This window comes from Neovison vison, chromosome 2 (assembly GCF_020171115.1).
Source record: "Neovison vison isolate M4711 chromosome 2, ASM_NN_V1, whole genome shotgun sequence".
NCBI classification, from domain to species: Eukaryota; Metazoa; Chordata; class Mammalia; order Carnivora; family Mustelidae; genus Neogale; species Neogale vison.
In genome coordinates this window covers 238675013-238691608 of record NC_058092.1, presented here as the reverse complement: position 1 = coordinate 238691608, position 16596 = coordinate 238675013, and the positions used below count along the sequence as shown (strand labels likewise).

The following is a 16596-nucleotide window of genomic DNA, read 5'->3' as shown; positions in this document are numbered from 1 at the left end:
TGATCAAACAGTCAGTTTTGCAGAAATAATTACCAGTTGGTAGATACATCGCCTGAAGGATTTCTACGGGAGCTGAAATCATTTGCTAAGTAGGCATAATAAACTAATGATTGTTTATTTTTGAGTATGTGCCTCAGCATGGAGAAGGGGGCAGCTGGCGTTCATAGGCAGGGGTTTCCTTCCCTGCAGAAGCCTCACGGCCGCCCTGTGGCTCACGCGTCCCCCGCTGCCATCCTGGACACCTGCGGCTCTTCGCCTCCCGGGGGGCGCGCTCCCACTGAGGCGAAGGCGAGCGCAGCCTTCCGAGAAGATGCCCGTATCTGCTCCACAACCTGCTGCTGGTTTGCCTCCTCAGCTTGGGGTTTGGTGATGCCCTGACCCCAGAGCAGCCCTGGGAGGCTGAGCGCCCCTCTGCGGGGGGGCCAGAGGCCAGAGGCCAGGGCTGCGTCCCTTCCAGCACTGCCAGCCGCCATGTGGCTCCTTCCGGCGGAGAGCACGGCTGCAGTGGGGAGCAGGAGACCCTGGAGCCAGGACAGACGGCGCCGTCCAAACCTGGAGCCTGCGCCAATGCTGGGTGTTTCTAGAGTCCCCGACTGTCCCACTGTCCCCATTCCCATGGCCACTGGCCTTCCTCTTGTTTCCTCGTTGAATCTGGAGAAAGCAAACCAGCTGCTGGCTTCGGAAGGGTCCGGTAGGCGTGTGCGCGTGAGCACGGTCCGCCGCCAGAGCCTGCCCGCCCCGGGGTCACCGAGGCCGAGGAGGTGACACAGGCCAGCCTCAGGGCCGGGAACAGGCCCCCTGTGGGCTCAGCGAGTAGAGGACGAAGGCCTCCAGCCGTCCACCCGGTGTCTCCGACAGGAGGCATCGCACGTCCAGACAGCGGGGCGCCAGCGCCGGCCTCGCGGGGGGATCGAGTGAGACACAGCTGACCCTGGAGTTCGGCCCTGATGCTCCAGGGCCTTTGTGAAGCGCAGGAAGCGGCGCCGAGCCCCACTGTCTCCGGCCGCAGAAGACGGTGGACGCTGTCCTCCGCAGGGCTGCGGGAGGGATCACTCAGAATAAAACATGCAAACAGCTCTTTTGCGAGGAGGTAGGCGATGGGAGCCCTGAGAAGGCACAACCCGGGGCAAGGCTCCCCCAGCTGCCGGCCTGCACGCTCTCCTCCGCCGGTCTTCAGGGGAAGCTCACGGTTAGTTACGGTTTTGCTTAAAACATTGATTTTTTATAAGTGATCCTTATGGGACAGCATTCCTGGCGTATCGCTTAGCTGGCTTAGCAGGTTTTTTTGGCTGGACCTCTTATCTCACTGTTTATTTACTCAGCTAAGGGATTCTCTGCAGTCCTTGGGGGAAAGCAAGCTATGATAATTATTATCAGTCAACACAATTTATTGAGTGCCTGCTCATCTTGCAAGACGGGGCTGCAGAGCCACCCCTCGGGGGAGCAGATGGCGTCCCCAGGCTCTCTCCGGCTCCGTGCACTGCTGGCTGGCGTCCACGGGCGGAGCCTGTCTGTTCGCACCGGTGTCTCCAGGCCCAAGCTGGCCGGCTTGGCAGATGGCTGGGGAAGGAAACAGAGAGGGGCACACGAGGTAGCCAACAGCTTCCTTCCCACGCTGGGCTCCCCGAATTTTATTACTGTGCGCTCATCTGTAGTACGGGCCCCCGCAGGGCATCCTGGTCATTTGCACACTTGCATATGTGCGTCGGGGCTCATGCGCGCTCTTGGTGGGCGGGGGCCCGGTGCGAGCTTCTGCTTCCACACCGGGCTCTGGGTTGGGATGTCAACACAGGGCCCCCTCTGTGGCCTGGATCCTGGCGGAAACCTCGCCGCAAGAAGACCAGGACACCTTCCATCTCATCCAACAGTTAGGCGCCTCATTTCGTGGCTGTTCAGCAGTGTCCCGACTTGACCCATGTTCGGGTAGTTTTGTGAACTAATGGGAGCATTGCCTTTTTGTATGTAACCAAATGAATTCAAGCAGGTTAAAAACTATCTTTCCAGGCTTTTTTTTTTTTAATAGGTAGATAAGGTATACTTATCTGTTTTCCTTTGCAGCTGACTCATTATTTTTTCCTGGTTTTATTGAGCGGTAATTGACGTTTGTTACCGCATAAGCATAAGGTGGACGGCATGTTGGCTGGATTTACGTCCCTTCTGAAACAGTATCTATGGTCGGTCCGCTGGCATCCATCTACTCGTATAGAGATGATATGGAGTAAAGAAAAAAGGAAAAAATGTTTTTCTTGGTGTGATGAGAGCACTCAGGATTTTTTCTTTTAACCACGTTCCTCTGAATCCCTGGGCAGCGTCCGCCACAGGTGTTCTGCTGTCAGCACCGTCTTTACGCCGGAATATGTTCCCCTTGACGTCTCCCTCCCCTTCCCCCATCTCCCCCTCCTCACAGCCCCTCTGCCTCTGGGAGCCACAGAGCTGATATCTTTCTGTGAATTGGGGGTTTTGTTTTTATTGTATTTTTTTTTCTTTTAAGATTCCACATATTGGCGAAATCACATGGCATTTGTCTTTCTCTGTCTGACCTACCTCACTTAGAATAATGCCTTCGGAGCCTGCCTGTGTTGTCAGAGACCGTACGACTTCCCAAGCTCCAGAACAGAGAGCCATCCCTATGTTCACACACACGTTCTTCATCCCGTTCATCCATCGAGGGACACAGTGCTCTCCACGACTTGGCTGTTGTGACTCGAGCTGTGTGCCTGTGCATGTAGACTCTTGAGTTAGTGTTTTCATTCCCTGCGGATATATTCCCAGGAGCGGAATTGCTGGGCCACGTGCTCGGCCTGTGGTTAACGTTTTGGTAGGTCTTCCGAGCTGCGCCCCGTGGCTGCACCCGTCTTAGCCGTCGACGAGGGCTCCGTTGCCTCCACATCCTCGCCAGCATCTGTCGTCTCATCTTTGGGGAGACGGCCCTTCTCACAGGTGTGGGGAGACCCCTCATCTTGGTTCTGATTTGCATTTTGCTGACGAGGAGTGGAGAGGAAACCGGTTTGCCCCCGTGTTTCCCACATCTTCTGTGGAGAAGCTTCTCCTGAGGCTCCTTCCCCATTTTTAGATTGCATTATTTGTGTTTTTGCTATTGAGCTGTGGGCATTCTTTATGTATTTTGGATATTAACCCTTTATGGGATATATGGTGTGCCAATGTCCCTTTCTCCCATTCTGTGGGTTTCCTTTTCAGCTTGTTGATGGTTTCCTTCTTCGTGCAGAAGCTCTTTGGTCAGATGTGGTCCCGCTTGTCAGTTTTGTTCTTGTTCTTATGCTGTAGGTATAATTTCAAAAAAAGTCATCACTACGACCCACGTCAGGGAACTTTGTTCCCAGGCCTTCTCCTAGCATCATGGTTTCAGGTCTTACGTTTCAGTCTTTAATCCATTTTGTGTTAATTTCTGTGAGTGGCATTAGATGAGGATCCAGTTTCATTCCTCCAGTTATCCCAGTGCCACTTAAGACTGTTTTTTCTCCGTGAGTGGTCTTCACTCCCTTGTGAAGAAGCATTACTTGGCCAAACATGGTTGCATTTATTTCTGGGCTCTTGATTCTGTTCTGTGGCCTGATTTGTCTGTTTCGGTACCAGTACCGCACTGTGTTGTGATTATAGCTTCACAGTAGAGTTGAAATCAGCAAGTGACATATTATTTTTGACAACAAAATCGCATGATAATAAACATGTCCCTATACGTCTGTTTATGAAATGCGCTTGCCTTGGCTTCTGCTTCTTTTAAAACACCAGTAATGACTTTGTCATTCGTTTCTAAAAGGTCATCCTCAGTTTGAATAGTAGGTCGGGGCTATTAGACAAATCCAACAAACAGCATGTCACTGAGGTCATGGAACTTTGTGGTGTGTCTCCCCAGTGGGTCTGTCTGTAAGCAGCGCAGACTGATGGCAGCACCCCAGTGAACACGCCCTCGGAGAGATCATATGAATGTATGGATCCTGAGGGAGAGAAGCCAGGCTTAATAAGAAATTGTAGAGGGCTCTAATGGTGTGCTGGCTTTCACAAAATTACCTCATTAAACTGACACAGGTACACCCAAAAATACTCACACTGCTTTGACCCTGAACGTCTGTCCCAGAGCAACAAATGCAGAAACGAATGTTTTTGCAAACCATTGTTTACATCATGTTTATTTATAATAGGAGGCAGCACCTGTTAGGATGGGGTTTCGTAGTGAATGCGGCAAATTTGTGTGGCAGCTGAATTGCCTGGAATGCCTGGCTCCGATTAATAATTGGACTGGGTAAGCCATTTAATGGTCAGGGAAGTGCTTATCTCATAACATCTCCAAAAAAGAGCTGATCCTGCAGTCTGATGGGGACACCAGGGCAGTCACACCGTGCCCCCAGGGAACTGGGGTTTGCTGCATGACAAAAGATGAGCCGTGTTTGGCTGGGGGGTCCACAGGGACATTTGTACACAGTGAGTCACTCCACTCTATGACTTTTCTATAATAGGTTTTTGTTATCAAGTACGATAATATGTTTAGAACAGTGGGGCTCTTTTTCTGACCACAAATGTGTATGTGACAACAAGGACGGGCTCCTACACACCTGTCAGAACGGTCAGACTCCGAACACTGACCCCAAAGGCTGGCAAGGACGAGGAGCGGCAGGAGCACTCGTTCCTGGCTGCTGGGAATACAACATGGTACAGCCACTTGGAGAGACAGTCTGGCACTTTCTTACAAAGCTAAACGTTGTCTCACCATATGATCCAGCAGGCACATTCCTCAGTATTTACCCAAATAGAGAACTTGCGTCCAAACAAAAACATGCACACACATGTTTATAGTTGTTTTATTGCAAAAACTTGGAAGCAAGCAGGATGTCCCGCAGTAGCTGAGTGCGTAAGTGAACGGTGGCCTCTCCAGAGGACGGAATACTACTCGGTGATAAAAGGAAAGGACTTCTCTTGCCATGAAAAGACAGAGACTTCAGTCACCCATTGCTGAGTGGAAGAAGCCAGTCTGGGAAGTCTACTTAATGAATGTCTGATTCCAATTATACAACATCCTGGAAAGGGCAAACTGTAGAGACAATAAAAAGGTCTGTGGTTGTGGGGGTGCGGCTGTGGGGGCGGGGGATGAACAGGCAGGACACGGGATTTTAGGACAGCGACGCTCTTCTGTGTTCTGTGTTCTGCTCTATGATGGGAACGCATGACCGTCTGGCTTTGGCAAAGATCAGAAATGCGCAACACAACCACAAGCATTGCTGTCTGCCAGGGGCTTCGGTTAGCAACAATGTATCAGTTTTGGGTCATCAGACGTAACAGGTACTCCGCTGGCCCCGATGCGGGGCTGTAAGCATGGTGGGGGCGGGGTGGGGGGTGGCAGAGTACGTGCCAACTCTCTGTGCTTTCTGCTCCACTTTTCTGTATACAAGAACTGAATCTATAAAAAATTAAGTTACATTTTTTAAATTTGTATATGCCCATCAAAGGGAATTTGAATACTGTGGGAAGACAAGCAAAGACAGACAGATAGGATCTGGCTGAGTGTAGCCAGGACCCAGCTGCCCCCTTCCTGTCTGTCGCCAGCAAAGCAGGCAGGGCGCTACTTGAGATGACGGCAGAGCTTCCCCGCCCCTGCACCCCACCCCGCCTGGCAGCTGCATGCCTCTGTGTGCCTGCAAGACACAGTCGTCCCCCTTTCCCCACACGCACACTTCCTCCTCCCTGCCCCTCCACTCCACCTCCCTGACCTCCTTGCAGCTTCTGGAACACACTGGGCTGGCGCCTGCCCCAGACCCTTTGCACTTCCCCACCCCTCCCCGGCCAGCTCTTCCACTCTCGCCTCCTGCAGGCTGTCAGCGGTGACCTCTCTTCCCAGGGCAAACCTTCCTGACAACCCCATGTAAAGACGAAGCCCACCTACCAATTCCCAGCCCTTTTTCTTCCTTGCTTTACTTTTCTGCGTTGTGCCCATCAACCTATAACACAAAACAAATAAACGAAGGAAGTATATGCCATGTGTCTTCCCCCCCCTTGGGAGGTGTGGTCCCTGGAGGAAGGCCTTCCCTCCGCTCGGGTCACGGCTCTGTCCCTCAGCTGGAACATGGTGGACACCTAGTCAACCCCATAAAGCATCGTTGACTGAATGGCTATGTGGTGTAGAAATAGAAATGATTTTGTAAGTTGCTTTGTTTTCTGAACACACCGTGAGCTGTCCCCTGTGGCACTGGGTGTTCTTCCTTGTGTGGTTCTACTGGCTGCTCAGCGTCTCGCTGGCTGGACCACTGTTAGTACAAGCATCTGCCCTTTGCTGCTTTTTCCAGTCTCTCGCCACAAACCTTTATCTGAAGGCATTGGGCATGTGGGCGAATTCTAGGAAGGGAAACATTAGATCAAAAGTTGTAAACTATATTAATTCTAGAGAGGGAAACATTAGATCAAAAGTTGTAAACTATATTAACATTTTTTTAAAGATTTTATTTATTTGACAGACAGAGATCACAGGTAGGCAGAGAGGCAGGCAGAGAGAGAGGAGGAAGCAGGCTCCCCGCTGAGCAGAGAGCCCGATGTGGGGCTCAATCCCAGGACCCTGGGACCATGACCTGAGCCGAAGGCAGAGGCTTTAACCCACCGAGCCACCCAGGCACCCCTATATATTAACATCTTTAAGACATATTTCCAGATTGCTTTCCAGAGCTTGCACCATCCATGTAAGCTGGTAGTTATAGACTATTTCTTAGAAACTACAATTATTTAGGGACCAGAGAGTCCTTTTAAATCACAACTTTACAGAAAAGGCAGAGACAGAAGCAAAGTTTCAAGTGTTTCCAGTTCTGCCAGGAAAGACCAGTCGAACTCACAAGGGGCTGCCCAGGCTGATGCGATGTCGAGGTTCTCCCTGCAGGGACTGGGCATGTGGCAGCTGCGTCACCAAGGATCAGCGGAGCCTCCTGGGCTCTGGGGAACCCCCTCCCCCCGACCCGGGCTGCCTCCCCCCCGACCCTGGCCGCCTTCTCCTCCGAGCCCATCTCCCGCCTGTCTGTGCTCCTGTCTTGCCCTCCCCCTCCCTTCGCTGCTCCCAGGAACGGCGTGCTTGTCACCACCATCCCTGGTTATACAGATACCACGTGTCCCCCGCTGCCGGGGGTAAGGCACACGTGTCCCCCGCTAACTAAGCCTTGTGGCTCACCAAACGTCACAGCGGTGTGCATGTGCTCTGCACAATAGCGTCTGGACAGATTGAGAACTCAGCCTGGGTACTTCTGGGGTATTGGCACATGGCATGGGTTTCCAAGAAATGGGTCAGCGCTGCCCTTGTTTTCTGGGTGAGGATATACTGCGTGGTGGATGGCACCTCCCTGGGGACACCGGACGACCCTGGGCGACCCCACGCTGACCTCTCTGTCCCTCTTCTGCAGGCGGTTGTCACAACAGCCTGAAGCCTGTTGGCAGCGCCCCCGGCATTGCCATCACCGCCACGGCTGCCATGGTGTCCGTGGACCCAGAGGGACTTGGGGGCCCATCCCCCTCCAGTGTACAGCCCTGCCACTTCCTGACCTTGGCGCCCATCAAGATACCCCTGAGGACCGCCCCCTTGTCCGGTAAGCACAGAGCGTGGGCTCTCAAAGCCTGGAGCTGGTTCAGAGCTCACCGTGTGGGGGACAAGGCAGGAGCCAGCCTTCCTCTGGCTTTGTGCCTGGATTCACGTGCCGAGGGGCTCCCTGGAGGGGACATGCCGGGGGGGTCACCCAGGTTCTGCCCCTCTTCACGCTCCTCAACCCCACTGAGGAAGGTCTTGCTAAGTCAGACTGGCTGTTTCCTGCCGTGAGACCAAGTTTGAAGTTTCTATTCAGAGAAGCGAGGCTTCCCTTTGCTAAGTGTTTAGGGGGAATAATGTAGTCAGTGAGAGAGTCGAGATACCCAGAGGTGTGTGGTTTCCCTACGTGGAACTCAGAAGGAAGCAAAGGCAGCATGCCAGGAAAGGGCTGAGCATCTAAGTTAGTAAAACACAAAAAAGTGCAATGCTGGGACTCACTAAGTCACACCCCACCCCCGGGCTTGCTGGTTGCCTCGTTCTGAACATGAGGCAGGGACCTCGGGAAGCCCCAGACGCGTGGCTGACTGTGAGGGGCGTGGGAGGCCACAAAGGTCCTCGGCTTCCTTAATGCACGCGTGTGCTCTTCTGGGAAGCCTCCAGGACATGGGGCTGGCGGACGCCTTGGAGCCTGAATGGTGCCGTGATGCGTGTTTGGGGGCTCAGCAGGGGGGGGGGCCCTCGGTCCTGCACTGGCGGCGACTCTGTTGTCCGTGTGTATGTTCACAGATGTAGGTGTGTGTCTGTTAATGGTGACCGCACACCATGTGTCCAAGCCACCCGTGAACGTGAGCTTAGGTCCTTCCCTTAAGTGTAGCAAAGGCAACGTGGACTTGGAATGAGCCTTCGGTAGGTGCTCAGACCCAGAGAGCTGGAACTGCTATGTGAGTGTTAGGTTTGCTTGTGATGCTAGAGACCTGAATGGAAGTTCCATGGGTTCTAGTATTAATCAGGTGCTAGAATTCTAATGTTACCATTGATGTCCTCAGTCACTAGGCTATCGGTAACAGGAAGCATCACCAGATTGTGAGACATGTGCGCACACATCCAAGTTCATGGGAGAAAGGAATAGCACAGTTTTGTTCTTTTCCTGTTTTGGTTTGCTGACATTGTTCTGGAAAATCAGATGCGGTCTTTGGCGTCCGTATTTCTCTATTGGCTTGATAAATGAGTCGGCCGGTAGAACATTGTATTCTCAAGAACAAAATCTTATTTCTATTTCAAGCTGTTAGTGAACATGCATTTAGGGTGTGATGGGGAAATGAATAAAACACATGAATAATCTCTCGTGTGCAACATAATTTACAGCTGCGTCAAGATTTCCGTTAAAATCCATCAGTCCATTGGCATTTATTAAGGATGACTTACTGTTTTCCGAGAAAATTAATCTTAGAGGGAACCCAAACCCATGTACCCCAGGGGTGGCTTCACTTTCCATACCTCATATGATTTATAAAGTGACATAATAATTAGGTGTCTCTCTGTGTTTGCGTTTTATAAGGTGCTATGATCAGATTTGCTGTGATGTGCGTTCAGTTCGAGGACGAGTGTGTCAACGTGATCGGTCTTGTAGCTAACCACTGTAATGTGCCCTCGGGAAGAAGGAAAGGGGGTACTCAGGGCAGCTTCTAGAACGGCCCCTATGCTGTTGATTCGAAAACTGAGCACTGCAGCAGAGGGACCCTGTAACAGTTGAAAGAAAGGAGGAGGCAGTGCCTGATCTAGACACACGATCCCAGCCTGGGGGCAGCCTCCGTCTGAGCTCTGTGCCCACGTCTGGCACCAGCAGCGTCTGTGGTCCGACCCGGAGTGTCCCTGCTAAGTGGGTCCTTTGGGAGATCGAGCCACCTTGCAGTCTGCCCCTGGCAGTGTCCGCTGGACATCGGCAGAGCACATCTGGTGAGACTGGCCGTGCCCGTGATGAGCCATTTCCAGAATTTCCTTGAGAACTTTCTGAGAACCGCGGCTTGGCGGAGCCTGAGCCGACGGTCTGTCCCTCAGAGCTCGTGCGAACCGCGGTCAGTGGCTCCATAGAATGAGACTCATTGAGGTCCCGGAGTTTCGAGGGTGATGAGTGTTCTCAATGCTGGGGAATTCCTGCCACCCGGCAAAACAGGCACCTGAGGGGGGCCGGATGGGGCGGAGGGCTGGGCGGGGCTGAGACAGAACCGTGTCCCTGCGAAGCCGATTTCACAGACCAAGCAAAACGCACCTGTCTGTGAAGTGTGCTCCGTATTGAAATTGATTTTACAAAAGCATGTGAATTTTAATTTATCTACGGGTGAATAATCTCGTTTTTGTTCAGAGAATTCACAAATTCGGTGAAGGACTAGACTCATTTATATATGCCCCGCTTGGTCCTGAGAGCCCGCGAAGCTTCGAGACCCTGCGGGGAGCAACTCTCTGCTTCTCACCCGGGGCAGACGGCTGGTGACGGCTGAAGGCATTTTTTTGGTTGTCATAAGTTGGGGGATCCTCCTGGGATCCGGCGGGCAGAGGCTGGGGAGACCGCCACACCCCCCACAGTGCCGGGGACGGCTCCCACGATGAGGAATCACGTGGCCCAAGATGTTAGTAGTGCTTCTGTCCAGAAGCCCCGGTTTAGATTCCAGAACTCCCCTTAGCGCGGTGTGGAAAGCTGTGCCGGTGCGTGGATCAGCTCGCTGGGGAGCGTCCGCGATCCAGCAGCAGAAGGACCCAGAAGGAGGCAGGCATATCGCGGGAAAGGAGGTCAGCTGGGAGAGTCGCACTTAATTATATGCCTTCAGCCTGATTTAACATTTCGAATAGGACCCGTACTTGAAGAACCCCACGAGCTGGTCTGCGCCTGTCGTGAACTGGGCTCTTCTCTCCAGGGCGCTGCGGGCACACGTGAAGCCGGTCCTTGCTGTCCTCTTCCCTGGGACCGCGCAGGCCGCGGGCCTCTGTCCATCCCCTTCCCTGGCCTGTAGGTCCCGTGTGGTGGGGCTGTGTCTGCCTGTCCCCACGCCCCAGCCCGCACCGGGCCCAGGCCGTGCTCCTTCCCTCTGCTTCCTTCGGCGTTTCCCCGAGGGCCCATCTCTGTCCTGCACAACCCGTCTGTCATTCCCACCATCTCTGCCTCTGCCAGTGTTTGTCACATTCCTGCTCCTGAGTCGGGGTGACGTAGTCGGGAGGGAAGGTAGAGCGGGGGCAGGGCCTGGAGATGCCGCGTCCCTGCCCTGTGCTGGCAGCATGGGCCACCACCTGAGGGCCTGTGCCCGCGGCTGGAGCACCAGGAGGGTCATTTCCTCCTGTCCTCCTGTCCGCTCTGTCCTCCTGTCCGCGGGCTTGCACGCTGATGCAGCCGCTCCATTAGATGTCAGAGCTCAGGTGGAAGAAGGAAGCGTTCGGAGAAAGACGGATCTTGAATCGTAGTTCCTTCCTAGTTTCTAAGGAGACGGGAGCTTTTGGGGGGAGCCTGCGGTGCACAGTGGGGGACAGCTCTGCGGGCCACTGGGGCTCACACCTGCCGGCCTGCCTGCCACCTCTGTCCCCCGCACCCTGGGGGTCACCATGCCGCAGGGCTCTGGCACTGCCCAGAGCTGAGGAAATAAAGGAAGGGGTTCTAATTGTTTTAAGACTGATGGTAGTTCGTTTTAAAACTTGGCCCGCACTTTGCAAGCATTCAAGTGAAAAAGGTAAAATATGAGTGATCGTTCCGGCCGCTCGTAGAGCGCCTGGCGGTCGAACACAACTATTAAAAAGTACCATCTGTCTCGGAAGCCATTTACCACCTGTTCCTTTGCTTCCAGAACTATCGAGTGGTTTAAGTTTCCCATTTTGTCCTGCCGCCAAACAGCTGGGAAGTGACTCCTCTCGTGTCTTTTGGGAGGGCGCATCCAGGCCCATCCCAAGCCGGGGAAGCCCCCACATCGGGGCCTGCCAGGGGGCCTCCGCGACTGCCCTCGTGAGCGGCACCTGCACCTGCCCGCACGGGCTCGCTGCAGGAAGCGGCCATGGGAGAGGAAGGCTCTTCTCTTCCTATCCAGGAATTACTTCCTCCTCCACTGTAACCAAAAATGTCATCAGGCATATTCACACGTTAGAGATTTTCCGAGATAAAAATGCTCCTAACAAGGAAATCGCTGGCACTCCCAAGTGACCGGCCTGCGTGAGGCGCAGGAGTCCCTAACACGGGGATCGAGCTGCTTTCCCCAGAAGTACTGGGTTTACACAGGCAGAGGGGCTCTGCGTACCATGAGCTCCTGAAGGGCCGAGCCGCCAGTCGCTGGGTCGGCCTCACTACCTAGAGACGGTGCAGGTCTCCCCAAATGGAGACCCCAAAGCGGGGATCCAGAGGGGCTGCGGGGATCAGCTCCCGCGGTGAGTCCTCCCTGAGAGCGAGCGCACCTGCTGTCGCTCATGCCTCTTGGGAAGGCCCCCTCGGACCGTCTCCCCACCAGCCTGCTCCCTTCCCGCTGCCTGTTTTCGGCCCCGGGAGCCGCCTGCACCCCAGCTGCGATTCGCTCCTTCCTTGAAAAGAAACGTCGGAAACCCGCCTCCTGCACGGACGCACGGACGCACGGACGCACGGACGCACGTGTGTGTTTATGCCGCTGTAGAGAATGCCAGCACCGTAGAGCCCCGAACACTGCCGCTGGGCCCGAGTACGTGGACGTTCCCGCGCCCCCGGGGCCCCTGGGAGCCTCGACTCCTGACGACCCCCCGGGGGTGCTCACTCTCCCGAACATGTGCGAGCTGCCACTTCGCTGGGTTCTGGAAGACTCTTACACATACGTATCATCTCCAGACAATGCGCCGTGTGAGTGAGGCTTCTCTGAATTTTACGGAAGTATCATAATCCACGCACTCTTCTGTGATGCCTTTTCTGCTCAGGGTGACAGTTTTGTCGCTGTTTTTCTTTACACCGTCCCACGGAGGCTCAGAGTTCTAGGGTGATCGTGTGCCCTCGGTAAAGCCTGCGTTCGTGAGCGGAAATCCATGCTGTGTGTCCCGTGTTCTGCTGCTTGCCCGGCGTCTGGACGGTTTCCTAAAATGCCAAGCATGGTGTTCCCCTCCTGCTGGTAGGAGGGGGAGGGGGTGGCGTGTGTGCACAGGACTCTACGGTGTCCCAGATGGCTTCTTTCCAGTCCCCCAAACCCTCTGCTCGACGGTAACTCACCCAGCCTTTTCTCTCAGGCCCGTGTCTCCCTTGAGCACCATGCTGATGGGTTTGGTTTCCCGCTGGGCACCTGCTCTTTCTGATGGTCGTGTCTCCAGTGGCACGTTCCTTTAAAGGGAGTATTGGTTCTCAGCCCGCGAGAACGGCTCTCCTGCAGCCTCTGGGTAAATCCCATTCTTCCTGAGGACCTGCCCTCAGTCTGCCCGAAGGGGGGCCAGCCTTGGCCCATTGGCCTTCACCCTCCTGACACCGGCCCCAGGTCCACCTTCCCCATCCAGACCAGCACCACCGGCTGACTCTGGCTGCTGCTGTCTTTCTGCTCCCACTGTGCTCTTTCATATAAGCCATCTTCCACACGCGGCGTGTGGGTCACTGCGGGGGCTGGTCTCGGGACGCTGGGAGCAAACCCCAGGCTTCTACCCAGAGTCCCTGGGACCCACAGTGTGTGCCCCAGCCTGCACTTCAGCTGCTGCTTGCCCCAGGGCCTTTGCACTGGCAGCTGCTTCTGTCTTTAGCTCCCCTCCCAGTGCGGTACATGCAGGTTACTCCTCCGTCATTCGGTGTCTCCCAGCACCATGTGCCCACGTGACAGGGCCTGTCCAGGGATGGGCTGCAGGACCGTCCTCATGAGAAAGGGAGAGCTCAGAAAGGAGCAGGTGCCTGACTTTCACTGCTGTGCTTTCCACCCGTGCCTCTTTCCATGGCCTTTCCTTTCCCCTCCGTTCACGCCCACCCTCATTTCTGGAAGTCCGGTGGAGCGCTGACCTTGTCCGTGGCACCTGCCGTGACCCCTCTCAGCTGCCAGCCTCATCCTGTGCTTGCCTAACCCGCCCCTCCCCTGGCCGCGGGTTGTGGACAAGTGTGCCTCACCCCCCCGCGGGGACCCTCCGCAGGGCCAGGCCCATAGCGCTGCACCCGCTCGGCGCTCAGCACAGCTCCTGGGCACACAGCCGTGGCTTAGAGGATTTCCTAGGCTGGACGCTCTACCCGTCGTTAGTGTGGCTCCTGAAATTATCCCGTGTCCTGAGATAGCCCCTCCCTTGTTCATGCAACGTGTCCAGAACATGGTCCTTTCCTCTAATTTTCCTGTGAAGATGGCCTTTCCGACCTAAGGAGGAAACAGCCTGGGTCCTCAGGGCCCATTTCCTCCTACAGGTGACCTCGGTGTCTCTGGTCTGCTCAGTTCCCTGAGCCGTGCGCACCGGCACTGCCTCGCTCAGGGAGATGCACGAGCTCGCGGCTCCTTCCCAGTCCCCGGGTGTCGTAAGTCGCGTCTCTGTGCTGCCCGCTGCACGGACATCGGTGATGCTCCCGTGCCATCCGGCCTAACACAGGTCCAGAAGGACTGACCTTCCACATGCTGGGAAGCGGCCCTGTAACCCTGTGTGCTACATTTGGGCTGGGGGGGACCCGGACGGCCAAGCGCAAGGTGGACACGCCCTCCCCCTCCCCGGGGGCGAAACCGGAGCCGTGCGTGCGGAGCTGGGAGGGCAGAGCCTCGGAGCCGGGGAGGCCCAGAGGAGCCCACTGCTTCTGATGGAGGAAAGGCTCCTCACCTGTGGGAGGGGCTGACCCCACAGTCCCACCCGCCCCGGCCCTGCCCGCTCAGCCCAGCCCGAGAAAGCTTTCTGTCCTGTCTGCGGTCAGGGCAGCTGTCAGCGCTGGCGAGACACGCACGGGGTCTCTCCCTGGTCCGCTGCACGCTCGGGCAGCCCCACGGTCCCCTTCGGCAGCTGGGGGCACCTGCTGGCCCGGCCCCTGGGCCCCAGTGGTGCCAGATCGAAGACCTCCCTGGTCCACGCTCAGCACCATCGCCCATGGACAACTTCCAGATGCTTTTCCTCTTGGCTCATGAGGGAGGCTAATGTGCAGAGTTCTTAGAGTTAAAACCCACAAAATGTAGAGTGAACTGTCCGCTGTTTGGACGTTCATCCACCAAGTGCCGGGTCACCAACACCACCTCCTGCTCCAGAACATCTTCCTCACCCCCAAAATCCCGGACCCTGTGGACCGGCCCCTCCTCTCACTGCTGGAGGGCGGCGTCTGAGCCGCTGCCTTGCGGTCACCCGCCTGCAGGTTCCACGTGCGCGCAGACAGCGTGGGGCCCGTGTGATGGCGCGGCCTGGCCTCAGGGTGTCTCTCCTCACCCTGGAGGAATCTCCTGGGGCAGGAGCGGTTTGTTTCCTGGAGGACGGCCGGAGTCTCTGGTGAGTCTGCTCGGCTCTGCGCTTTTTCTTTGTTGGAGGAGTTTTAAGTAATAATATTTTTTCTACTCACATGACTATTTAAGTTTTCTTTATTTTCCTGCATCACTTTGGGCCAATTTCTCCTTCCCTGGCATTTGTCCTTTGCTTCTGAACTTCCCGATTCCCGCGGTAAAGGTCTTCCCAGGGTTCCCGTCTCTGTCGTGCCCGCACAGCTGCGCTCTAGAAAGGTTTTGTGGTAGAATGACGGGTCCCTCTGCGTGCCCCGGCCAGTCTGCCGTGTGCGGTCGGGGCACCGAGACGCACTCTGTCCTCCTCGAGCCCACGAAGACACACACGTCAGCACCTCCCCCTGCAGCCCATCCTCCCCTTCGCCTCTGCCCAGCTCCGGCTCCGACCCCAGTTCCAGCAGGAAGGGCACCCACAGGGCCAGAACAGCTCTGGGCACAGCGGGCATCTGCTGTCCCTTCACACCGTGGCAGTCCCGGTGATGGTGGCCTCCAGTTCAGGTGTTGGTGAACCAAAGACATCTTTTTTGGTTGTTTTCCTCTTCACTGCGTCTTTCCTAGATTTCCCCAATTATTAAAGTGATTAATGCTCACTTGGAAAATAATTAAGGAGCGTGGAAAGTGAGAAAGTTAAAGTTGCCCATAGTCCCTTGGCCTCTGTGAAGCGTGGAGACATTTCTTGTCGCTAGAACAATGGGGAGCCTGTGGGATCAGCCCGTGTGCAGAGCGTGCCCGGCAGCCGCCCTTCCCTTCCACTTCACCCTCATACACGCCGCAGACGCTGGAGGAAACCCAGGCAGACGGCGGGGGCTGGTGGTGCTCAGCGGCGACCTCTCGGGGGTCCTTTGGGGGCCGGGTGGGCCCCGCGGGCTGCTGTCGGGTGTGCAGGCAGGATGCGCTCCCTGCGTCTTCCGTCGGCTCGGCGGGGCCCGCGCTCCAGCCCGCTCACCCTCGCGGTCAGGCGCGCCCCAAACCGGGCTGCTCTGATCTCTCCCGGCAGCTGTGCCGGCGCTGGCGCGGGGTCTGGGTGCGGCGTCGGGGCTGGCTGCTGGGCGGGGGCGCACTGCTTTCTGCCAGGGCCGCTCTCCCCGCGGGGTGAACGCCAGGGTCTGGATCATTCCAGGAGCCGGGGCAGAGGACGGTCCGCTGTCCCCAGGTTCTCCGGAGCCGGCAGACAGCTTGTGTGCTCCTGGCCTGGTTTGGAAGGGCAGGAGGACGTGGCTCACGGGGCCCCTCTAAACCTTCCCTCGGCGCGCATGAGAGTGTGGGCGCTGCCCGGCCGCCGTGACGGCCAGGGAGCGCGTGTGAGTCGGGGCGCTGACGCTTGCACTGGGCACGTACCTGGCTTGGTTATCGACACAGGTGGTAGGAACCGTTACAGAAAGAGGGTCGACGGTGTGGGAGGCTGTGCTGCGGACGGGGGCTGACGGGCAGGCAGCAGGGGCGACTGTGAGACTTTGCTGGTCCCTGAGGATGTGCCCTCGCTCCTGGCGGGCACCTGGCGGGCATCTGGAGGCTTCGTTACGAAGCTTGTGGTCGAACAGCGAGGGCTTGAACTTACCACACACCATCCGGTCTGCATCGGTTACGGGATGTAGCTGTCGTCCTGGTGTTGCAGAATTGGCAAGTTTGGTGAAGACTCGTGCGGACAGCGGAAAAGACACCTACGAGGGA

The 16596-nt window shown here is 56.1% G+C and overlaps 1 protein-coding gene across 1 annotated transcript in view; it reads left to right on the top strand.

The window, feature by feature from the left end:
• The window catches only part of LOC122899305 (transcription elongation regulator 1-like protein), a 49889-nt gene extending 35132 nt beyond the window's left edge, over positions 1–14757 (top strand). Inside the window, exons 4-6 of the mRNA XM_044236853.1 lie at positions 7392–7574; positions 14045–14184; positions 14683–14757. Coding sequence (XP_044092788.1) covers positions 7392–7574; positions 14045–14184; positions 14683–14757 — 398 coding nt within the window. The remainder of the gene's footprint in view (positions 1–7391; positions 7575–14044; positions 14185–14682) is intronic.
• Positions 14758–16596: the final 1839 nt, after the last annotated feature.